Source organism: Anser anser (genome assembly GCF_964211835.1).
Source record: "Anser anser genome assembly, chromosome: 7".
NCBI classification, from domain to species: Eukaryota; Metazoa; Chordata; class Aves; order Anseriformes; family Anatidae; genus Anser; species Anser anser.
In genome coordinates this window covers 20964240-20983213 of record NC_139727.1, presented here as the reverse complement: position 1 = coordinate 20983213, position 18974 = coordinate 20964240, and the positions used below count along the sequence as shown (strand labels likewise).

Sequence of the window (18974 nt, the reverse complement as noted above, 5' to 3'; positions counted from 1 at the left end):
AGAATTTTCTGAATGAAGAAAACAGATGAATAATTCATACCCGAAACCCCGGAGCCTCTTCCGTCAGCTGTTAATCCAATTACTGATTAACAGTGCTTTTTCCCATATTACCTAATAGCTCTGTTATTACGTATGACCTCTAGGCACTCGACTCTGTTACAGGAAAGCAGAAGTGCAAGATGGGATCTAGCAATGCCGGAACTTCTTTAACAGCTGAAGTGCAGACTCCTGTAGTTGTCCTGCTAATTATTTACCAGTGTTAAATAATGTCAGTAAAGCAGAGACCTGGAGGCTTGCTCTCTCTTATGCATGCTTACTTTAGATGTTGCAGCTGAGATCCACACCTGTAGGTTTTCTTTCCTCTGAAACGGACCATATGTTGGGCAAGCAAGGAACCGATGGCTCCATATTAAGGAGTGGGGGATGATGCGCGTAGGGTAAGGATCCTGGCAAGTGTCAGCTTGTGCTTATGGTTCAGAAATATTAACATGTTCTTATAGTCTGGTCACTGCTGGTTCTGTTATCTGTGATGAGCTTAGTCTTTCTGATTTAGTCATATTGGAAATAACCAAGAGATTAGAGACTCAATTCTAGTAATGGTTGCCTCTTCTCCTCCTAAAGGAATATGCTGCCTTGCTCTGCATATGCCAAACAGCTTGAGTGATCGCAGTCATACAAGGGAAGGATGTGGGACTACTGCTTTAATTTCCTCCTGTGCAACTGGGCAGCCTGGCTCTCCCAGATGGGAGCAGCCTACCTTTTCCCAGGACAAGGGTTCCGAAAACTGAAGTCTGGCTTTTGCAGCTGGTAACTTTGGACGGTGTCAATTAATATATCAAGTTAAGGAATTTAAAACCTCAGACCATTTTCTGTAATACTTATTGATACAGCCCGAAATTCCATAAGACCTTCAGTACATAGCAGTTTGTCGAAGTAGTTTCTTCTTGGTCAAATCTGCAAACTTGCGTTGGTGCTGTTTTAAAACCTACGTGCCTTATTGACATATACCGTTCTAGGTTTAAGAAATACTGATATTGGTAGTGATGCCTTACTTGAACTTTAGAGCTGCAGATTTTTGGCTCTGCTCTTTCTACAGCAAATATTAAAGCAGCATTGTGGTTATACTTGCTATGTAGAATGATTCACAAGCTTAAAGTTAAGTGTGTGTGTGACTCCGTGACCAAACCTTCAGCTGAATAATTTGCTAAACTTTTGTGACTTGAAACTAGTCAATTGAAAGCACAGTCACATCTGTGTAATTCATAAAATCTTGTTCAAACATATAGAAAATACTTTAAAATAAAAACTAAAAAAAAGTGTGACGATTTCAAATATCCTAAGTTTCAATCTTTAGTTATTATAATAAGGAAGAAGTCTAGACTTAAATTTCTGACTGACTCTTGTTCACTGTTTGAGACTAGCAGGACCTGACATCCTAACAGAAGCCTGCTTTAATAAATTTTTGTCGGTCTTCATTTTTGGAAAATATGTGCTTGGAGGTTTGGGGGCGGGGAGGGTGGGAGTGGGGTAAAACCTGGACTGCTGGCAACTTCTGTGAGATGCCACAGGATAGACATTGCAGATGCTCTCAAGTGTTTCTCATCAGGACTGAGCATTTTAAATAGAAATGTCTTAATAACGTAAAAACGGCCAGTCTAAATCTGAGAAGTTGTCTAGTAAATAATTTGTATTGCTCTTTACAGATGTTTTTTATGGTAAGTAGTAAATAAAATAAAAACTTCCAAAATACTGTCTTAAATATTTCATTGCTCCTCAGTTTTCCAAAATTTGAATGGAAATTTTTGTCTGTTGGAGATAGTCTTAAGAATTCATGCTAGTCTTCTGACAGAAGTAAGTCAGTGACTTTCACCCCATGTTTTGGAAAATGAGGAAGAAAAGGTGTGAATTGAGGTAGAAACCAGATTAAAAAAAAACTTTCTACTAACTAAATGCAAATGTGTCTATTTCCTTTCTGCAGCTGGGGAAAGTATTTCCTGGCAGGGTAGGATAACTCTCATCTATGTTACTTTTTGCTATCCTTTTTGTGTGCAAGTGTTTGCTCTTCCATCAATAAAACATTTATGGCGTTACTGTGAATCAGGAAGGAGAGCATTGTTTTGTACGTGCAGATTGTAGGGTTACATGTGTTTACTTCTCTTGGGCCTGTTTGGGTAGAATACTGTGATTCTTTCACACAAAGGCTCTGGTATGTTTCAAGTCGACTTTTGTATAGTTACAGGAGCTGACACTTCTTGCTTGCGTAGTAGGATCCCTTCAGACTATTGCCTCGTGTTGTATTTTATCAACGTAATAGTAAACTTAAGAGCCGGAGTAAGCAGCGCAAGCAGAGTCCAGAAAACTAAAGATACTGCTGAAATAGAAGAAAAGTAGATCTTCATTTACTTTAGGAGAGGAGGACTTTAAAGGTTGTTGCCCATTCTGCAGTGCACTCAGTGCAGCTGGAATCAGATGAGTCCATTTACACCAGACATTAAGATACTTATTTTCCTATCTAATGTGAGAAAGGGAGTACCCATCTCAGCAGAGAGTGGCTTTGTTGTTTGTTTTGTAAGCATGTTTAGTGCTACTCCAGCACTTTTGTGTCTTTCTGAATGTTCCCCAGCAGTCCCCTTAAGGGAATAAATGAGGAAACTCTGTAGTTTCCCCTTTCTTCAACTAGATCCCCATTTCTAAACATTAATTTGAGAAGTGTAGCAAGTTCCACCGACCTCTTTGGTTCTTTCATAGGATTGATGTATCCATGTCCATGCATGTTCAGCAAATGGAAACGATGTAATAGGACTCCATATGCTTTATTTTAGACTCGGGTTGTGACTCTGTGACTGACACAGAAACAGAAGACGAGAAGAACCCAGTTTACTCCTGCAGACTTGCCATGAATGAAGAGCATGGATCATCCAAGAGCACTGCGGACCATCTGGTGGTGCAGCCTGACCGCATACGCTGTGGGGTACTGTATGGCCACTCTGTGGGCTGTGTTCTTGTTGTGTGCTCGTGCAACACATTACGCTACTCTGTAATGGGCGGCTTTACAGGCCTGGAAAGTAGTCCATAATTTTTTTTCTGTCCCCTTCCTGCCCAGGCTCCTGTCCTCAGTGTCTCAGTTTTAAGAGCTCAGTTCCCTAGGCCCAGAAATAGGTTGGTAATACGCAGTGTCTGCTATCATCTAGGCTGCAATGTCCCTTACTGATGGATAGTCTCACTAATATAGCTGCTTGTCTTGTGTGTTATGAGGCAAGTTCACACTCTTGACTCCCCATTTTCCATTCTGGTGAGATTTAGGGGTGCCAAGTGGAGTAAGGTGATGGTAATGAGACAACTTCAGAGCCCAGATGCAATCTAGTATGGCAGTTCTGGTGCACGTCTTGCAAGTGACTCCAAAGCACTGGGATCATGGCTTCCTGTCTGAAAAATTGCATTTCTTAGCCTAGCGTTCTGTCAGGTGGAAAAAAACTAATACCATGCACCAGGAGAGAAGTGTATGGCACCACTGTCTCTACCTCCTCTGCAATGTACTTTTCAGTCAGTGTGGCTGGGCTTTCATTGCATAGTTTTGAGATGTGAGGCACTAGTGTAGGAGGGTCTGGTTGTCAGAGGAAACTTCATCTAACAGTTTAGAAAAACTTTGCTGCAGCGTGACTGCTGCTTTACATTATTTCCTCCTCTGCCCCCCTACCAGGGGCGGACTCATGCTTCAGTGCACTGAAATGAAGCACTGTTTTATTTTTTTCTTTTGTCCATATCAGTTTTGCCAACTCTTGGGAGCTTTGTGCTTTTTCTAAAAGCACCAGTTAAGGCAATGTAATTTGGGGATCCTCTGCTTTTACTTAGAACCTGACCTTCGTGCTGTACAGAGAAACATGAAAAAATTAAACATAATAGCTCAAATTTGGTAGAAACAGTCTGTCTCCTGTGTTTGGAAAGGAACTCAAATGCTGTTGACCACACCTTGAAGTGAGAGCAGAAGTAAACAGGCAGGGAAAGAGGAGGGGGAGTAACAAGTTTGCAAATGGCTATTAGAACCTCATTTCTGCCTCGGCAGGAGCTCAGTGTGTGAAAGTGAAACAGCACGTCCTGTACTCAGGTAGATGGATTGATTTTGTAGTGTGTGTACCTTGCAGTGTGCTGCGTTTGAGGTACATCTGAGCCTGCAGCGAGAGTCGTGGATGTTCAGTGCTGGATTATTCAGTAGTCTATGAATATGTGCCTCGGACTTTAGGCATAATCTGCTCTTGACCTGGAATAGCATTCTCTTGGGGGAGAGGGAAGGCTGAAAGGAAGGAATGGTCATTTTAGGAAGTATCCTTAGTGAAACAGTTTGTTCCCTCTGTGGTGTGTGTGGCTTGTGACTTGTTCACAGCAAGGGTGGTTTGGGAAGTCAGCAGGCTGTTGGAATGCTTTAAACTTTTACACAGTTGTTGACTTAACACAGAGAAAACTGTATCTGGAATTTTTGGTATCAGCTTTACTTGCTTGTTCACGGGAATAGTGCAGTCCCCTTGTATTTACTGGGCATCTATTAGTGAATTCACTGCATGTGACTTGGCTGCTGTGACTTGACTTCCAAGACTTGGCTGAATATTTTTGCTTCCTTGATGGAGGAATTTAGTGGAGGACTTGTTAGTGTTAGGTCAGAGGTTGGACTAGGGGATCTTGGAGGTCTCTTCCAACCTAGATGATTTTGTGATTCTGTGAATTTCTCTAGTGCGGGTGACTGGTGGCAGTGGTAGCAACAGACATGCCCCATCCCTGGAATTGTTCAAGGCTGGGTTGGATGGGGCTTTGGGCAACTTGATCTAGTGGGAGGTGTCCCTGCCCATGGCAGGGGTCTGCGTGTGTGTGTGTGGAACTAGATGATCTTTAAGATGATCTTTCCAACACGAATTATTCTATGATATTAATAAAATCTACTTTGCAATGATGTTGAGGTAGGTAAAACTCCTTTGCTGTGGCTTGTCTGTGTTTTGAGTTGAAGATAAATACCTTAACTGCATCATGGTAAGGAGCAGCTAGGAACGAAGTCAAGAACTTATTATATGAGAGTTGCGGAAGGTGACTTTACTCCATCTTGAATCATTTAAGTTTTCTGTTGCTGCTGGGCTGCTTGCATTGGCCCAGGTAGGGATCGTTATGTTCAGCATAAGTTTGTGGACAAGAAAGTCTCTTCAGGTTTCTCTCAGGTTAGTTATTGTAGCATCTAGCATAGCCATGTAAGTGGCCCCAAGTCAGGCCTTTGGTGGTCTTTGAAAACCTGACTGGATGACAGCTGAGCAGTACGACATTTGCAGTATGAAGGGCTGCCACAAAGTATGACCCAGGAGATCTCCTAGTTTTCAGAACTGAGAATCTGGTCCAGAAATTCACTTTCATAATTCACAAAAGTAGATGCTAGACAAGTCTTAGGCCAAATGAAAGACTTCAGCTATCTCATACATTTTATTACATGTAATGTAATAACTAAACTGTTAAACGCAGGGCCGGTGAAAATTTTGCAGACCTGAAATTCTTGCCTTTTAAGCAAAGCTCTGGCTAAAGACCCATGCTACACAGGTAGATAAAATAAAAAATAATTGGATAAGGTTGTTGGATCTCCAGAGTATGTTACTTTTAAGTTTCTTCCTTTGTGTCTGTTCAAAATGGGGCTGTGCTACTTGAGGGAAGAGGCTGCTGTGGTTGAAACTAAATCAGATTATAAATATAACATCACAGAGTTTTTATCAGCTTAATGTCTGTATTTGTGCTGGTGCAAGCTGTAACAGAAGCCACCTACCTAGTAACTTAGTGACTGGAAGATGTTACTGAAAATCATTCAAGACTGTGGAAATGACAGATGTTAACTTGTTAGTCGCAGTAACAACAAAATCCCTGGAAAAGGGGCTTAAAATAAGTGTTCTTATGTAGTTTCACAATATATTCTAATGCCTTTCTCTCTTAGGTGCAGACCACTGTTTATATTATCATGAAGTGTAGACTAGATGGCAAAGTGAAAACTGAAGTGGAATTCTCTCCAGAGAATGCATCGTCTGTGTGTGTGCTGGCTGAGATGGAGAATGAGTACACAATCTCCGTGGAAGCTCCAAGTAAGCTGGGCTGAGATTTGAATTCCCACCTCCCCACCTCTCATTGTTTCCTTTCTATCCCACCCTACCTGTCCTGAAAAGTGTCAGGGTGTAAGGGTGAAGGGTGCAATGTGGGAAACACTGAGACCAGGAAATCTTGAATTTGCATTCTCATCTGTGATACTTTGGTGGTGTAGAAAAGAGGAGACTGCTGCTCAGGATCTCTTTTCCCTGCAGCGGTGGTGGGGTTGCAAAGTGGAAAAAACTTAGTTCTGAGGAAAGATTACAGCTTGTAAAGCACTTTGAACTTAATTATATGTTAGTATTACCAGTATGTTAGTATTGGCAGGCATGAAGAGAAGATAAGTGCTGGTAAAATAACTGCATGATTATAACAGTACATGTTTAATGGGTGATGATCTCTGTGTGATTAGAGTTGAAGCTGTTTATCCTAGCTTGTCTTTTAATTCAGATGTGTTCTGTCATTCTAGATATTTACACTTAAAAAAGCTTAAGTTGTCTAAACTTTTCGTTCAGTAAACTTTAGGGGCAAGATTTCTGATCTTTTTAGTGATAGTAGTTTCCCAGGATTATTTTATTTAACCTACTGTGGTCTGTGTTCTTGAAGAGTCAATGTATTAGGTCTAGGAATAGATGCTAACAGCCATTATAGCAACTCTGAAGAAGTCAATCAAGTGGATGGGTTTAAGGAGGACTACCTCAACCACATACAAATGTTCAGTTTATTCTGTCCTAAATCAAGGCTTCTGATTTAAACACTAACCTGGAAACTAACATGCACTTTGGATTATAAGCCTGACTTTCGCATTAATATAGTGTACATATATTTTAGCTCTGCAGTTTCTAACAAATACATTTTGAGTTCCTTTCAGGTGTGACAGTAACCATTTCATTGTTTGTTTAGTTGTTACAGCCAGGCATATAGACAGGGAAAGATTAATTTCAGTGGGATTCAAAATACGTGTGCTTCAGAGCTCAGACCTGTGAGTACACACTGGGTAAAATATTAGGAAGCTCCCAAGTTGCATATAAGAGAGAAATCCTGTGCCTGTGTAAACTTGCAAAGCTGAAATTCTTCTAAGCTGATTTCATTCAGAGAGTAGTGAGACTGAGAGGGGATGCGAAAACCCCGAGCCAGATGTGGAGAGGAGTGAGGTTCTGTAATTTGAGGTGGAGTACCGTTATCATTAGTGGTCCAGACTAGGGTTAGCAGATGACCTAGAAGGTCACAGGTGATATGCTTTGACATGCCTATGAAGGAGGCAGTTCCAAAGTACTTTCCTATCTGGTATTCAGACCAGTATCATCACTTTTCTTTTTTGTGACTTTTCATGAACTCTATACAACAGAAACTATTTTGGTATCCAGCTGACAGTATCTCAAAATTCCTCCTATTCTCGGAACATTTGATGAAGACTTGTTCCCATTGTTTGTTCTTAAAGGTGATTTATTCTCTTTTCTTTCAAAGATTTAACCTCTGGGACAGTGCCTCTGAAGATATACTCAGGGGACTTGATGGTGGGAGAAACGAGCGTCACCTATCATACCGACATGGAGGAAATCAGCAGTCTGCTGGCAAATGCAGCCAACCCAGTACAGTTCATGTGCCAGGTAACAACTCTAGCAAACAGCTGCTTTGGAAACCAGCTCTTCTCAAAGAGTAGATAGGTGGACATGAGCTATCTTGTGGCAAGCGGTCTTGCTTTTCTGAAATGCAGAATGCAAAGTTGTTAGGGCTATGAGAAGGTCCCTAAAAATCCCCTTAGAGCAAAAGCACAGGTACTTTTTCCGTATCTGGAGCAAATAGTTAGCTAAGGCAATTCAGGCTATCCAACTAACAAAGAAAATACTATCAGTCAACACCCATGTTTAGACCTTGATTTGAAAAGATTAGGGTGACAGAACTTGATACAGTAGAAAGTACCACATAAAATGTTTGGAAATTTGTACCAAAGGGTTTTTGGAAAAGATGTGAAAATGTAACAGATTCAAACTATCTGACTGAAGAAGGGTAAAATAGGTGCTAAGAATAAACAAATACATTTATTTCTTTAAAGCCAGTCCTCAGTTCTCGTATCATATTTTGCCCAGTTAGGGTACCTGAACCCTGTTACAGAGGTAAAGCATGCACAAGCAAGTTATCCAGATCTGTTGTCTGTGCTTCCTGCCTCCATATCCCTGATTAGCTGTGTAGCAGAAGCCTACAGAGAGCAGTGTTAATCACCAGCATGCCTGGGGCAGAGGAGACTGTCTTTCACTTCCTTTTTAATTCAAATTAAGGAGCAGCTGGTACTGGGCTGTGCTCCTTCTTGGGGTATAGGCATGCTTCACGGTCTTTGGCTAAGCACCAGTCCAAAAGCCAGGGTGTACACCAGGGCAATTCAAAATTGACCTATTCATACCTAGAGCATGAGTGACACTTCACTGGAGCAGCTTCAAAAGTGAGATTATACCCGTCAAGGAAGTAGGAAGTAAGTCTTCCGTGCTTCTAGTTACATGAGTGACTTTCACCTTGCACTCTGTCTTGTTGTGGAGTTTGTAGTTCTTACCTGTTTAGATTAATCATTATTTGTTTCTGGACCAAGAAGTTCTTCATATTCCTTGTTTGATCTAAACATTGCCACCATCAGTGTCTATGCATACTTTTTCCTGATATATTCTAAATAAATAAAACTTACTACATCATCCTCTAAGTCTCATCTTAAATAACTGTCTAGACTTAACCAAGCAAAATCACTTTCCATCTATCTCTAGGCCTTTAAAATTGTGCCATACAGCATAGAAGCATTGGACAAATTGTTGACAGAGTCACTGAAGAAGAACATTCCTGCCAGTGGCTTACACCTATTTGGAATCAACCAGCTGGAGGAAAACGATATGATGACAAGCAAGTTGAAATATTTTCGTTTTATTTTGAAACTTCATCTGTATCAGTAGTTTTTCCTTGGAGCACCTTAACACTGCAGTGTGTGGTACCTGCACAGGCCGTCTCAAGTTTTGAATCTCAGCCAGGAAGCTAAATTTCAGATGATGTCTATAGAAGGGGGATCGTAGTTTGGTTGTGTGACCCTTTTTAGTACGTCTGTCTCACTTTACTGTAGTGTGGCAGATACAGCTATGTAGACAGCTTCAACCACAAACTGAAAAGATGATGCCCCCAGAAATGTTTGCCTTATTTTCTCCCAGTCCTGTGTGGTATTTTTCCCCAGTGCAGTCGTTTCCCCACCTACCCCATGAGTCTGTTCTAAGGTGCACAGTGGGCACTTGGCAGTTGGATTGTTGTGGTACCATGATTGGGTTCCTTACAGCAGCTGGAACTTACTGCAACGATGATTTAAGAGGTCCTTCTGAACCTGTGATCCTACATACATGTGGCTAGTACAGTGCCAGATTCCCCATTAAAGACTACAGGAATCAAATGTGGAGATGGGCTAGATACCTCAGGTGGTTCACTTGTGCAGAACTAGCTCCATTTTGAAATGGTGTATGTACTTTTCAGGGTTTTCAAACCTGCTTTGGTTGGTGTGTTTGCTAGGAAGTCTTTCTCATCTGCTGTCTCTGTTGCTGATAGAAAAGAAGTTTAGATTCTAACAGACTTCTCTTCTCACAGATCAGAGGGATGAGGAGTTGCCAACGCTGCTTCACTTTTCTGCAAGATACGGGCTGAAAAACCTCACCGCTTTGCTGCTGACATGCCCTGGAGCACTGCAGGCATATAGTGTGGCCAACAAATATGGCCACTATCCAAACACAATCGCAGAAAAGCATGGCTTTAAGGACCTCCGACAATTCATTGATGAATATGTGGTAAGAGGGAGCAGCAGTCCTTTGTCCTTTCAGCAGGTTTGGGCAGTGGCACCAAACTCGGCATTGAAAGTGTTGTGGGACCAGGAGTGCTGAGGTACAAAGTGGTGGTAGGGAGTAGATGTCCAGCCACCATGAAAGCTTCCATGTGGGGGGGTTGATTTCATCTCTGGAGCCAGGAAAGTTCTTAAGGCTTTTCAACAGAACAAATAAGATGGAAGCAGAGCCTGCCACGCTGGGTTTCCTTATTGTTCAACCATCTAATGATGTTTCTGCAGCCACATGATGTCTGATGTATTATTCTAATCTCTGATCTTGGAAAAACTACAGCCCCTTCATCCCACTTACTTACTTTAGGGGATAGTATGGGAACTGAATATGTTTGGGAAGATACAGTCTGAGATACTCTGGTTAGTTATAGTACAGTCTGATTATTAGCTCATTCACAGCTGATCTTTATTCTACGTGAAATGCATTTTTTCTTTTGTTGGGATATCTGTCCATTCTCCACTTTTCTTGCTGTGGGAGCCCGATTCACAATTCAGTTCTCCTTTGAGCAACCCCCAGAAAACGGCACCCTGACTTCTTCCAGATTATGATGTGGACACCCCCTCTCCTCCCCACCATAGGCAGGGATGCCACCCACTAGATCAGGTTGTCCAGAACCCCAAATTATTGAGCAGATTTTATCTGCCTTTGCTTTTTGTTGAAATGGTGTGTGTAGTTGTCCCTAGCAGTTGCCTGAATAGTGGGAGATAAGTATGCCAGTCTATTATGGCAGTACTTAAGCCCTATTTTGGTGGCATGGGTAGTTCTTAGACTAGGGACTTGCTTCGTGATAAGAGGATAAATTTAGGGTTATATATCAGAGCTAAATAAAGGTCATATCCTGTCCTGAGATCAGGAAGGCTGCAGAAACTGTTAACTATGATTAAAATCTTTGCATTGGGGTAAGAGAGATGCTCAGGAAGTCCTTTCAACTTTATTGCTGTACTGTGTTCCTCCCATGTTTTCTTTACCAGCACAGTGACAGAGCTATGTTAAGAGTAGATCCTGCTTAGTAGCCACCAAACTGTGCAATTTAGCACCAAAGCACAGAAATAATCTGCACCAGTGTGTCCACAGCAGGGTAGTGACTAGGAGCACTGTGGGTTTAGGAGGAGTACTAATACGGATATCTGAAAATCCTAGTAACCCCCTTTACTCACCTCATTTTATGTCTGGCAAAAGTTCCTCTTCGCCTCCCTAAAGCATTACGTGAGCTACTGACCCATTTTGGCTGCGAACAGAAGCATGTGTAGACAGTGTTGACACATGTCCTGTGGATGAAGGCCAATGAGGTGACGGTTGTGGATAGAAGAATGTCTTGTATTGCAACCAGTTAAGATGTCTGAGCTTGTGACTTAGTAGGAGCTTGGTGAGGAAGCTGGGATGAAGATTTTAATTTTGCTCTCTTGTGGTGTTTGGTAAAGGTCAGCACTGCCCTCCACACCATCTCTTTTCTCCCCTCATGTGGCAAATGTATGAGAGAGTTCTGCTGTCCTGTGAATCGAAAGTTGCCCATATTGCATGAGCAGCTGCCTGCTGTGAGGTTTCCTGTTAGTCTCACCAAAAAAGGTGGTCTGTGGACTCCCATTCTGTGTGTTACGTGCTGCTGCTAGTGCCAAGAAATTGAAACTGAATCTACAGTGAAGCTAAAACTTTGCTTTCTTGAAAGTGCTCCACATGCGGCAAGTTTTCCCCCTTATGGTCATGTAAGCTACGCTTACACCAAAATAGCCTTTGACAAACTGTTGTAATTTTAGAATGAACTTTGCTCATGTTCCAGGAACTTGAAGACATCAGGTAGAAAATGAAATTGAGGGATAGAAAGACAATACTGGCTATTCTGAATGTTTCAGCATCTCCTTGCTTCAGCTTTTTTACCTAGTGTTACAGCATAGCTCATGAAGGCTGGCCCCAAAAAGCTGTAATGGAGATTAAATTCCTTTGAGAAGCCTTAGTCTTTGGGAATGGGCTACTCTTGGAAGGTTTCTTTCCATCAGTGGTGGGAGAAAGATGTTTTGCTTTGCATTGATTCTCCAGATTCTTTATTTAAATGAGCTTATTTTTTTGTTCTTCTTGGACTCCTTTCTCTCCAGGAAACAGCAGATATGCTGAAGAGTCACATTAAGGAAGAGCTGATGCAAGGCGAAGAGGATGAGTCTGTTTATGAGTCCATGGCTCACCTTTCCACTGACCTGTTAATGAAATGTTCCTTGAATCCTGGCTCCGATGAAGAGCTTTATGAATCCATGGCTGGATTTGTCCCGGGTGCCCCAGAAGACCTTTGTATGTATAATCACTGCGATTTTCTGGGCTTAGAAGCCTCAGCTGCTCTGTCTCTCTTATACAATAATAATGCCCTGGTTGAGTTTCAGAGTGAGGGCTGGTTACAGCTTTTCTGATGTCACCATAAGGAAGCCATGCTCTGGTTTTGACATTGGCTGGCTGATAAAATTGCCCTAAGGATTTCTGTGATTGCCAGGGTACATGGTCAAGAGCCATTTCCTCAGTGTTTTGAGGATTCTCTGAATCCTGAGCAACTGATGTAGCATTTGGAAGAGAAAGTTTCTTTTGTTTCCCATTTCTCCCTCCTGAGATCCAGGGATGTAGAGACACTGACTTAGTGGAAGACCACAAAGTGCAAGATGTAATTTTACTTACAACTGTGAAACACTGAAAGATTTCAAACATGAGTTGAGTTTCTACCTCAGCAGCTTAGGAACAAAAGAAAGTGAACATCTAGAAATGTGTTCCAAAACGATAGAAATTGAAAAGTCATGATTCTAATCCACCTTGTTTACTGATGAAAACGTAGAGCTAATTCTGGTAAATATGCAGCTGTTTAACTTTTTCACTTTTTTTTTAACGTTCAGTGAGACTGATTGCAAATATAAAGTTAAGTACTTACGTTAAGCAATTGTAAATTTGCTGTTCTTATCTTCCTTCTTAGTCTTGCTTCATCCTGCTGGTACATTTTATGGTTCCCATGATAAGCAGAAAGTGTAGCTTATTATAGTTTAAGTACCCACATAAGGACTTCCAATGTTTCTGCAGCTTTAAGTATATTGCCTTGGGAGAAAAGCTTTTCCTGCTGAAACACTTTTGTTTATAGACTATATCTGTCCTGGGTTGTTTTTCTTCTCTTTTAGATTAAACAATGCTATAAAACACACTTTTATTGGTTGTGGAGTCCAGAAAAGTCTCAGTTCTCTGCCTGAAATCATATATACTTCTCTGCTAAATTTTGTTCGGCTACTGTGGGGTTAGTTGTGTTGCTGTCAAAACCAGGATTATTGTGCCTTCAGGTGGGGAATAAGCAGTAAGGGCAGTTGTACTCCTATGGAACAAAGCCGCTGTTGTCCACAGTAAGGGGGTTGCGAGTTTCTAGGTATTCAGAAGCTCTGCCTGCAGTCAGTGCATCTCTGAATGGGGTTGATAGACTAATTCTGGAGAGGGGGAAAAACATGTTTAAAACCACTGAGACCAACCTGTTGTCTTCCACTCCTCAAACATTTAGAAATCCCAGACTCTATGAAGGGGGATATTCCTCTCTTCCATGAATGCAAGTCAAACTGTCTGTACTTTACCACTTTTTCAACTGGACTCTGAAACGCCTCTCTGAAATATCCTCATATTGGTTCAGATTTAGATCAGAATTGCTTGCTGTTAAGAAAACTATTTGCTAATTCTGTAGACTGTTGGTGGGAGAGCTAATTGTTTTATGACACTTGCTTCTTCCCAGCTGAAGATCACCACCTGTGTGCCACCTGAATTGCTTATGTATGTGCATTCTTGCCTGTTTCTGTCAAACTACACTAAGTTTAATGGTTTAACTATACACGTTTTCCTGCTCCGACTTACTCTGGCAGATCTTCGGAAGGAACTTGGCTGCTGATGGAATACAGAAAACAGCCTGCTATCTCACAGGCATGGAAATGGAGAGCTAATGAATTGGCTGCCTAGGGATGGGAAAGTTGTGCATTCAAAGCCTAAGTCAGGCTGCTCTTCTTAGGCTTCCTTAGCAGTGAAAGCCCAGCAGGCCACTGCCCTTTTGGGGACCCTTCTGCAGCTGAAGCTATATCAGTAGTGTGGTAGAGGTCTTTAGGGTCAACACCAGAAACTTTTTCTGGTGTATGCACGTGCTGCGGGCTCTGCAGGGCTAGTAGGACTGGAGAGGTAAAAACCCAGGCTTGACTCTGAAGATAGATATTTATGATTTCTGTACTAGAAAGCATGGCTGGATAAGTCTGTTTTAAAATGTTGGATAGATGTGCTATATGGCTTATTTGTAACACCTTAGCAAGGGCAATGAGTGTTCCCTGCTTTTTCTGAAGATCTCCCAATTTATTGCTCCTGTGCACACTTTGTCACCTTCCACTCAGGACTCTTTTACAGAAAATATCTGTATTTCTTATGTAGTCTCTTAGTCTTTGCCTGATGAATATTTACAGCTTGTCTGAACGGTGCTTAAAATGCCATAACAGGTGCCTGTGTCATAATAGGTAAAGGTTAAACTGGCGCCATGTTCCACAGTTGGTCTTGTTCTCTCAAACTGAAGGAGTTTCAACATTACCTCTGTGCTGGTATTGTAAATAAACTCCCACTGAAATTAGTGGGAGGGCTGGCTGGCTTAGGACTGACATCACAAATAAAAACTTCAATCTTTTGTACTGTTTTCTGAGGACAAAAGCTTCCTAGGAAATAGTAAACAACTCTTACTGAGGTACTTTCTGCAGGTCAGAATAGCCCTTGTGTAAGTGCTTACAGTTGTGGTCTAGAGGACAATACCTGGGCTTTTTTTAAATGTAGACATACTGTGGCAGCATGCCCATTTATTGTGATCAGAATGTGCTTCCACCAGTTTTTTGGAGACTGATCAAAGGAAGGTTGGTACCACTGAGTCATTTAGCCTAGCAGAAACTGATTTGAAAACAAGGTAGTGCAGGACTGGAGCCATTGTAATGAGTTAAAAGTAGTAGCAAATATTTAGATGCTGGAATGTTCTGCCAGTTCTTGTATTCTTCATCCCACTTTGTTTAATGCATTTATTTTCCTATCTGCTTTTGATCCTGGGGAAACACAGAGTGAAGAAGCTGTACAAGGACTAACTTTGCTTAAAGTGGTGCTGTATGAGGGTTGCACGCAGCTGTTTTGAGTTGCTAATTGTCCCTGTTAGCTTTGAGATAAATAATGGGTTTAAAAAAAATGGAAAAGATTTTCTTCATCTATAGTAATATACTGCCTTCCCTTCTGCTGGAGAGGAGTATTCTTTACCAGATAGGTCTTAATGCCCTGAGCAGTGCAGATCATAAAGTACTCCTAACTAAATCACTGGAAACTTACTAGTTTTGCTATTACCTTGTTTGCTTTTTTTTTAAGTGAGATTGAATTGTCTTATTTAATTTCTTATTATCAACTGTAATCATTCCTGCTTCAGAAGAGCACTTCCCTTTTATTACCTTTTCAAATACCTGTAATGTCAAACATGATTTTCTTGAGTACGAGTGGAATTTGTTCTAGGTTGGTGCGGGTTGCAAGTAAATATTTAGGTGGGTCACTCACACACTGTAACAAACAGCAGTTGAATAGCAAGAATGGGAAGTTATCTCCATCGTATTGATCTGGTAGAACTACAGCATCAGATGAAGAGCTTCGCTTTTTCTGCTTTCCCCTCACCAGCACCTGCTGAATTTTACAAAACAGTATTTTTGAGTATGCTAGAGCTCAGCATAGGGGCAAGGCTCTGGGAGCAAGGACTCTTGAAAATGCTGAAAACCTGTTTGATTTATGTGAAAATTAAACTGCCAGATTTCTGTGTGTGTTCAGAAGTGCTTGAAGTACCTGATTAGTTTGAACAAAAGGAATCCTCTAGAGTATGGAGTGTTACCGCCCCTTATAACCTTCTCTAGTATCTCTCATGTACTGCCTTACCTTCCAAGCTGACTTTCCAACTGTAAGGCTGAAGTTTGTTTTGACATTTTATCTGGGGAAACAGGTTGTATTTCCTCTATCCAAGGTCAGTCGCTGGCAGTGGCAAAGGGCTGGTGGAAACAAGTCCTGACTCCTAGCGCTGTTTCCATAGCTATGAACTGTGTGGACATTCAGATCTAGAGAGTGTGATTTTCATCCTTTATCCTTGAGAGTTTCAGCTGAATAAAACCTATTGTCCCATAATTTGCAGATCTTCAAAACCTAAATAGTACATAGTAGTTGTGATGCCCTTATTCTACTCCTTCCCCCAGTGTTAGCGTAGCAACCACATAACCACCAAGTGATTATATGAAGGTGCTTTATTCAGCGCTGGAAGGCGGGGCAGGTGCCTAAATCTGGCTTCAAGTCCCGTTACATCCCGATTGTTATTTATACATTCAACATTACGTAAGGTATACATATTCATTACAGGTTGCAACATCAGCCTCGCATTCCATTCTAATTAGCTCTCCTCTCATTTGCACATGCGTGGTGCCGTCCAGGTGGTCGTCCAGATGAAGTAAGGAGCCTTCCTCTCTGTTAAACTTTTCACCTTTTCCACTCGACGCATGCTCTCTCCCCTCCTTGGTTCTGGTTCAACTTGCTTCAGCATTTTCAGGTTCTTATCAAAGGTCAGGTTGTACCTGTTCTCTCTCAGGGGTCCCTTTCAAGGATTCGTTTGACTGTTCGGTATACTCCCTATAACAAATATCTCAGTATACATAGATAAATTTGATAATGTAAATACATTTGATAACGCTTATCTATATTTTATGACCCATCACCTAAGAAACATTAAAACATCCATTTGGTTTTCCCCAACGCTAACACGAATATTTTTATTCTCTTGAGGCCAGGTTTTTAACACTGTCCTCATTGACTTTCATTTTTTCCTCACTTAATGCAAGAAACAGCAGCCTCATTTTCCTTGAACAAACTGTGGGAATTGTACAGCAAAATATAACTTCTTAAAAACATCTGGGGTGTGATTTATACCAACACATTGAATTCTTTGTCTTAGTTAATAAAGGACTGGTCTCTGTAAAGAGTAAATTTTCTTCATGTGCCGGAATACTTAATTTCTATTGCTTACAAACGTTTAAAAGGGGAAAGGATATGATTGCTTTCTAAAGGGTGCCCATATACACCTATTTTAGCTCTAGTGAAGGGTCAGTAGGCCATAACATGTCTTCTGTATGTCTTGCTGCACATTGGTTGAGATCCCTTCTGAAGTCTTAAACCCAGCAAAGGGAAACTAAAAGTCTCTTTGAAAAAATATATTTTAGTTACTAAATTCTGAAGACTGACATCTAGGAACTCTCAACTTTCCTCTCTTCCCACTAGCCCTTCAGAACAGCGTTACCCAATAGCCTCAGGAAGATCTGGGGATCTTTCCTGGCTGTGATACCCAGGTTTTGTGCGTGCTTTCTTATCGCTTCTGTCCCACTGTCCTGGTTTTGCAGCAAGTGGAACAGAAGGTGTCATTGGAGAAGTTCAGAATTTCTTTTCATTTTTGGTACACAAGTGAGATGTTAGAGCTTATCTGTATGCAAGACAGCCCCATGTGCCAGAGAGTATAAAGGTGGCAATCATATCTATTAAGTGAAACTAACTGGTTCATAAATTTAACTGTGTTCAATACAGTAACAGAAAACAAAACCTGCAGTATCCTGTTGCTCTGTTGGTTTAGTAATTATGTTGAGCACAGCCAAAACTGGGAGGATACTGCTCATTCCATAGAGAATCAAAGGAACTTTGCACATCTGTCAGATTCTGTTCTGCCCCCAAATCCATCAAGTATTGGCTTTGTTCAGGGCCTATATTTGCTCCAGGTTTGTTTCTAAAAGCTATGTTAAAAATAACAATCATGTTTGGCTGCAAGGTAGAAAAATTACAGGAAAAATACAGGTTTGTAATGCTGATTCTTTACCATGTTCAAAGGCCAAATCTGGGCTTGTGTAGTGTAGCGATATTAAGTGAACTTTAAATTAGGTTGGTGGTGAGCAGATTAACTTCAGCAGCATGAAATTTGGCATGAACTGAAGAGCTCTGAGAAACTGCTGATGTGGTTAATCCACACAGCATGCAGTATTGCTGTGACTGTACAGAAGGTATACCTGAGAGGTTAAAGCTAGGTTGGGCGCGTTCATGCAGCCACAACAGGGTCTTTCGACAATGGTTCTTTAGTCGGAAAACCAAACAATCAAAAAAACCACAACCAAGCAAAAACAAGAAACCCACAACCAAACAAAAAAATGAAAACCAAAACATACTAGCAAAGCAAAATCTTGGTAGTGTATTGTTAGCATTTACTTAGATCTCCTCAGCTTTACAGGAATTATCATGTAATCCAAAATGCTATTTTCTATTCTCAGTTAATCCAAACCGTCCAATTTATATGGTAATAGATATTTTGCAATATGCCTCAACAATTCTTTTATATCAGTCTTGTTTTTAATATCATTAGGAGCATGTGTACCTAACTTTTTATCATCATGGGGTTTCAGGATTAGGTTTAGAGTTGCAGTTAGGTTGATCATTTTTTTTTGAAATAAATAAATCAGAATCCTTCATTGCAAAATGAGGACCTCACAAAGTATCTTGTTTGCTGTCACTACTTTCTCAGTACTAAGTTATCACTTGACCCTCGAAACACCTTCCAGTCCAGCTGGTTAACTCATCAGCTGTTTTGACTTAATTTACTGAGTAACCAAACAAAAGGTATCTTGTGTGTTATGGACAGATGGTCTATAATGTCTGGTTTTGGAAAGTCATGAAGTTTGCATCAATTTTGGCCTCCCAGGAGTGTCTGCTTGGAGCCTTGTCAGAAGTTCTCACCAAGTAATGTTAGTCACATCTGTCTTCCTCAAGCATAAGTGTCAGGCAGCTGGCAAAGATTTGTGCAGGGTGAACTGAACATAGCAATTTATCAGCCTTTTTTGAGGCAACTGTCTTTTCAGTTGTCTGGTTTAGTCTTTGATTTTCACCATAAAATGAAAATGCAGTCAGAAATATGTTATATGATATTGTTCCACATGTTTAAGGGCATAATCA

The 18974-nt window shown here is 41.0% G+C and overlaps 1 protein-coding gene across 4 annotated transcripts in view; it reads left to right on the top strand.

The window, feature by feature from the left end:
* The window catches only part of PIK3AP1 (phosphoinositide-3-kinase adaptor protein 1), a 51154-nt gene that overhangs the window by 22179 nt on the left and 10001 nt on the right, over nt 1–18974 (top strand). For all 4 annotated transcript variants that reach the window (XM_083844930.1, XM_083844933.1, XM_083844931.1 and 1 more), the window contains 6 exons: nt 2823–2971; nt 5957–6101; nt 7570–7712; nt 8856–8988; nt 9712–9908; nt 12047–12236. In XM_083844930.1, coding sequence (XP_083701056.1) covers nt 2823–2971; nt 5957–6101; nt 7570–7712; nt 8856–8988; nt 9712–9908; nt 12047–12236 — 957 coding nt within the window. The remainder of the gene's footprint in view (nt 1–2822; nt 2972–5956; nt 6102–7569; nt 7713–8855; nt 8989–9711; nt 9909–12046; nt 12237–18974) is intronic.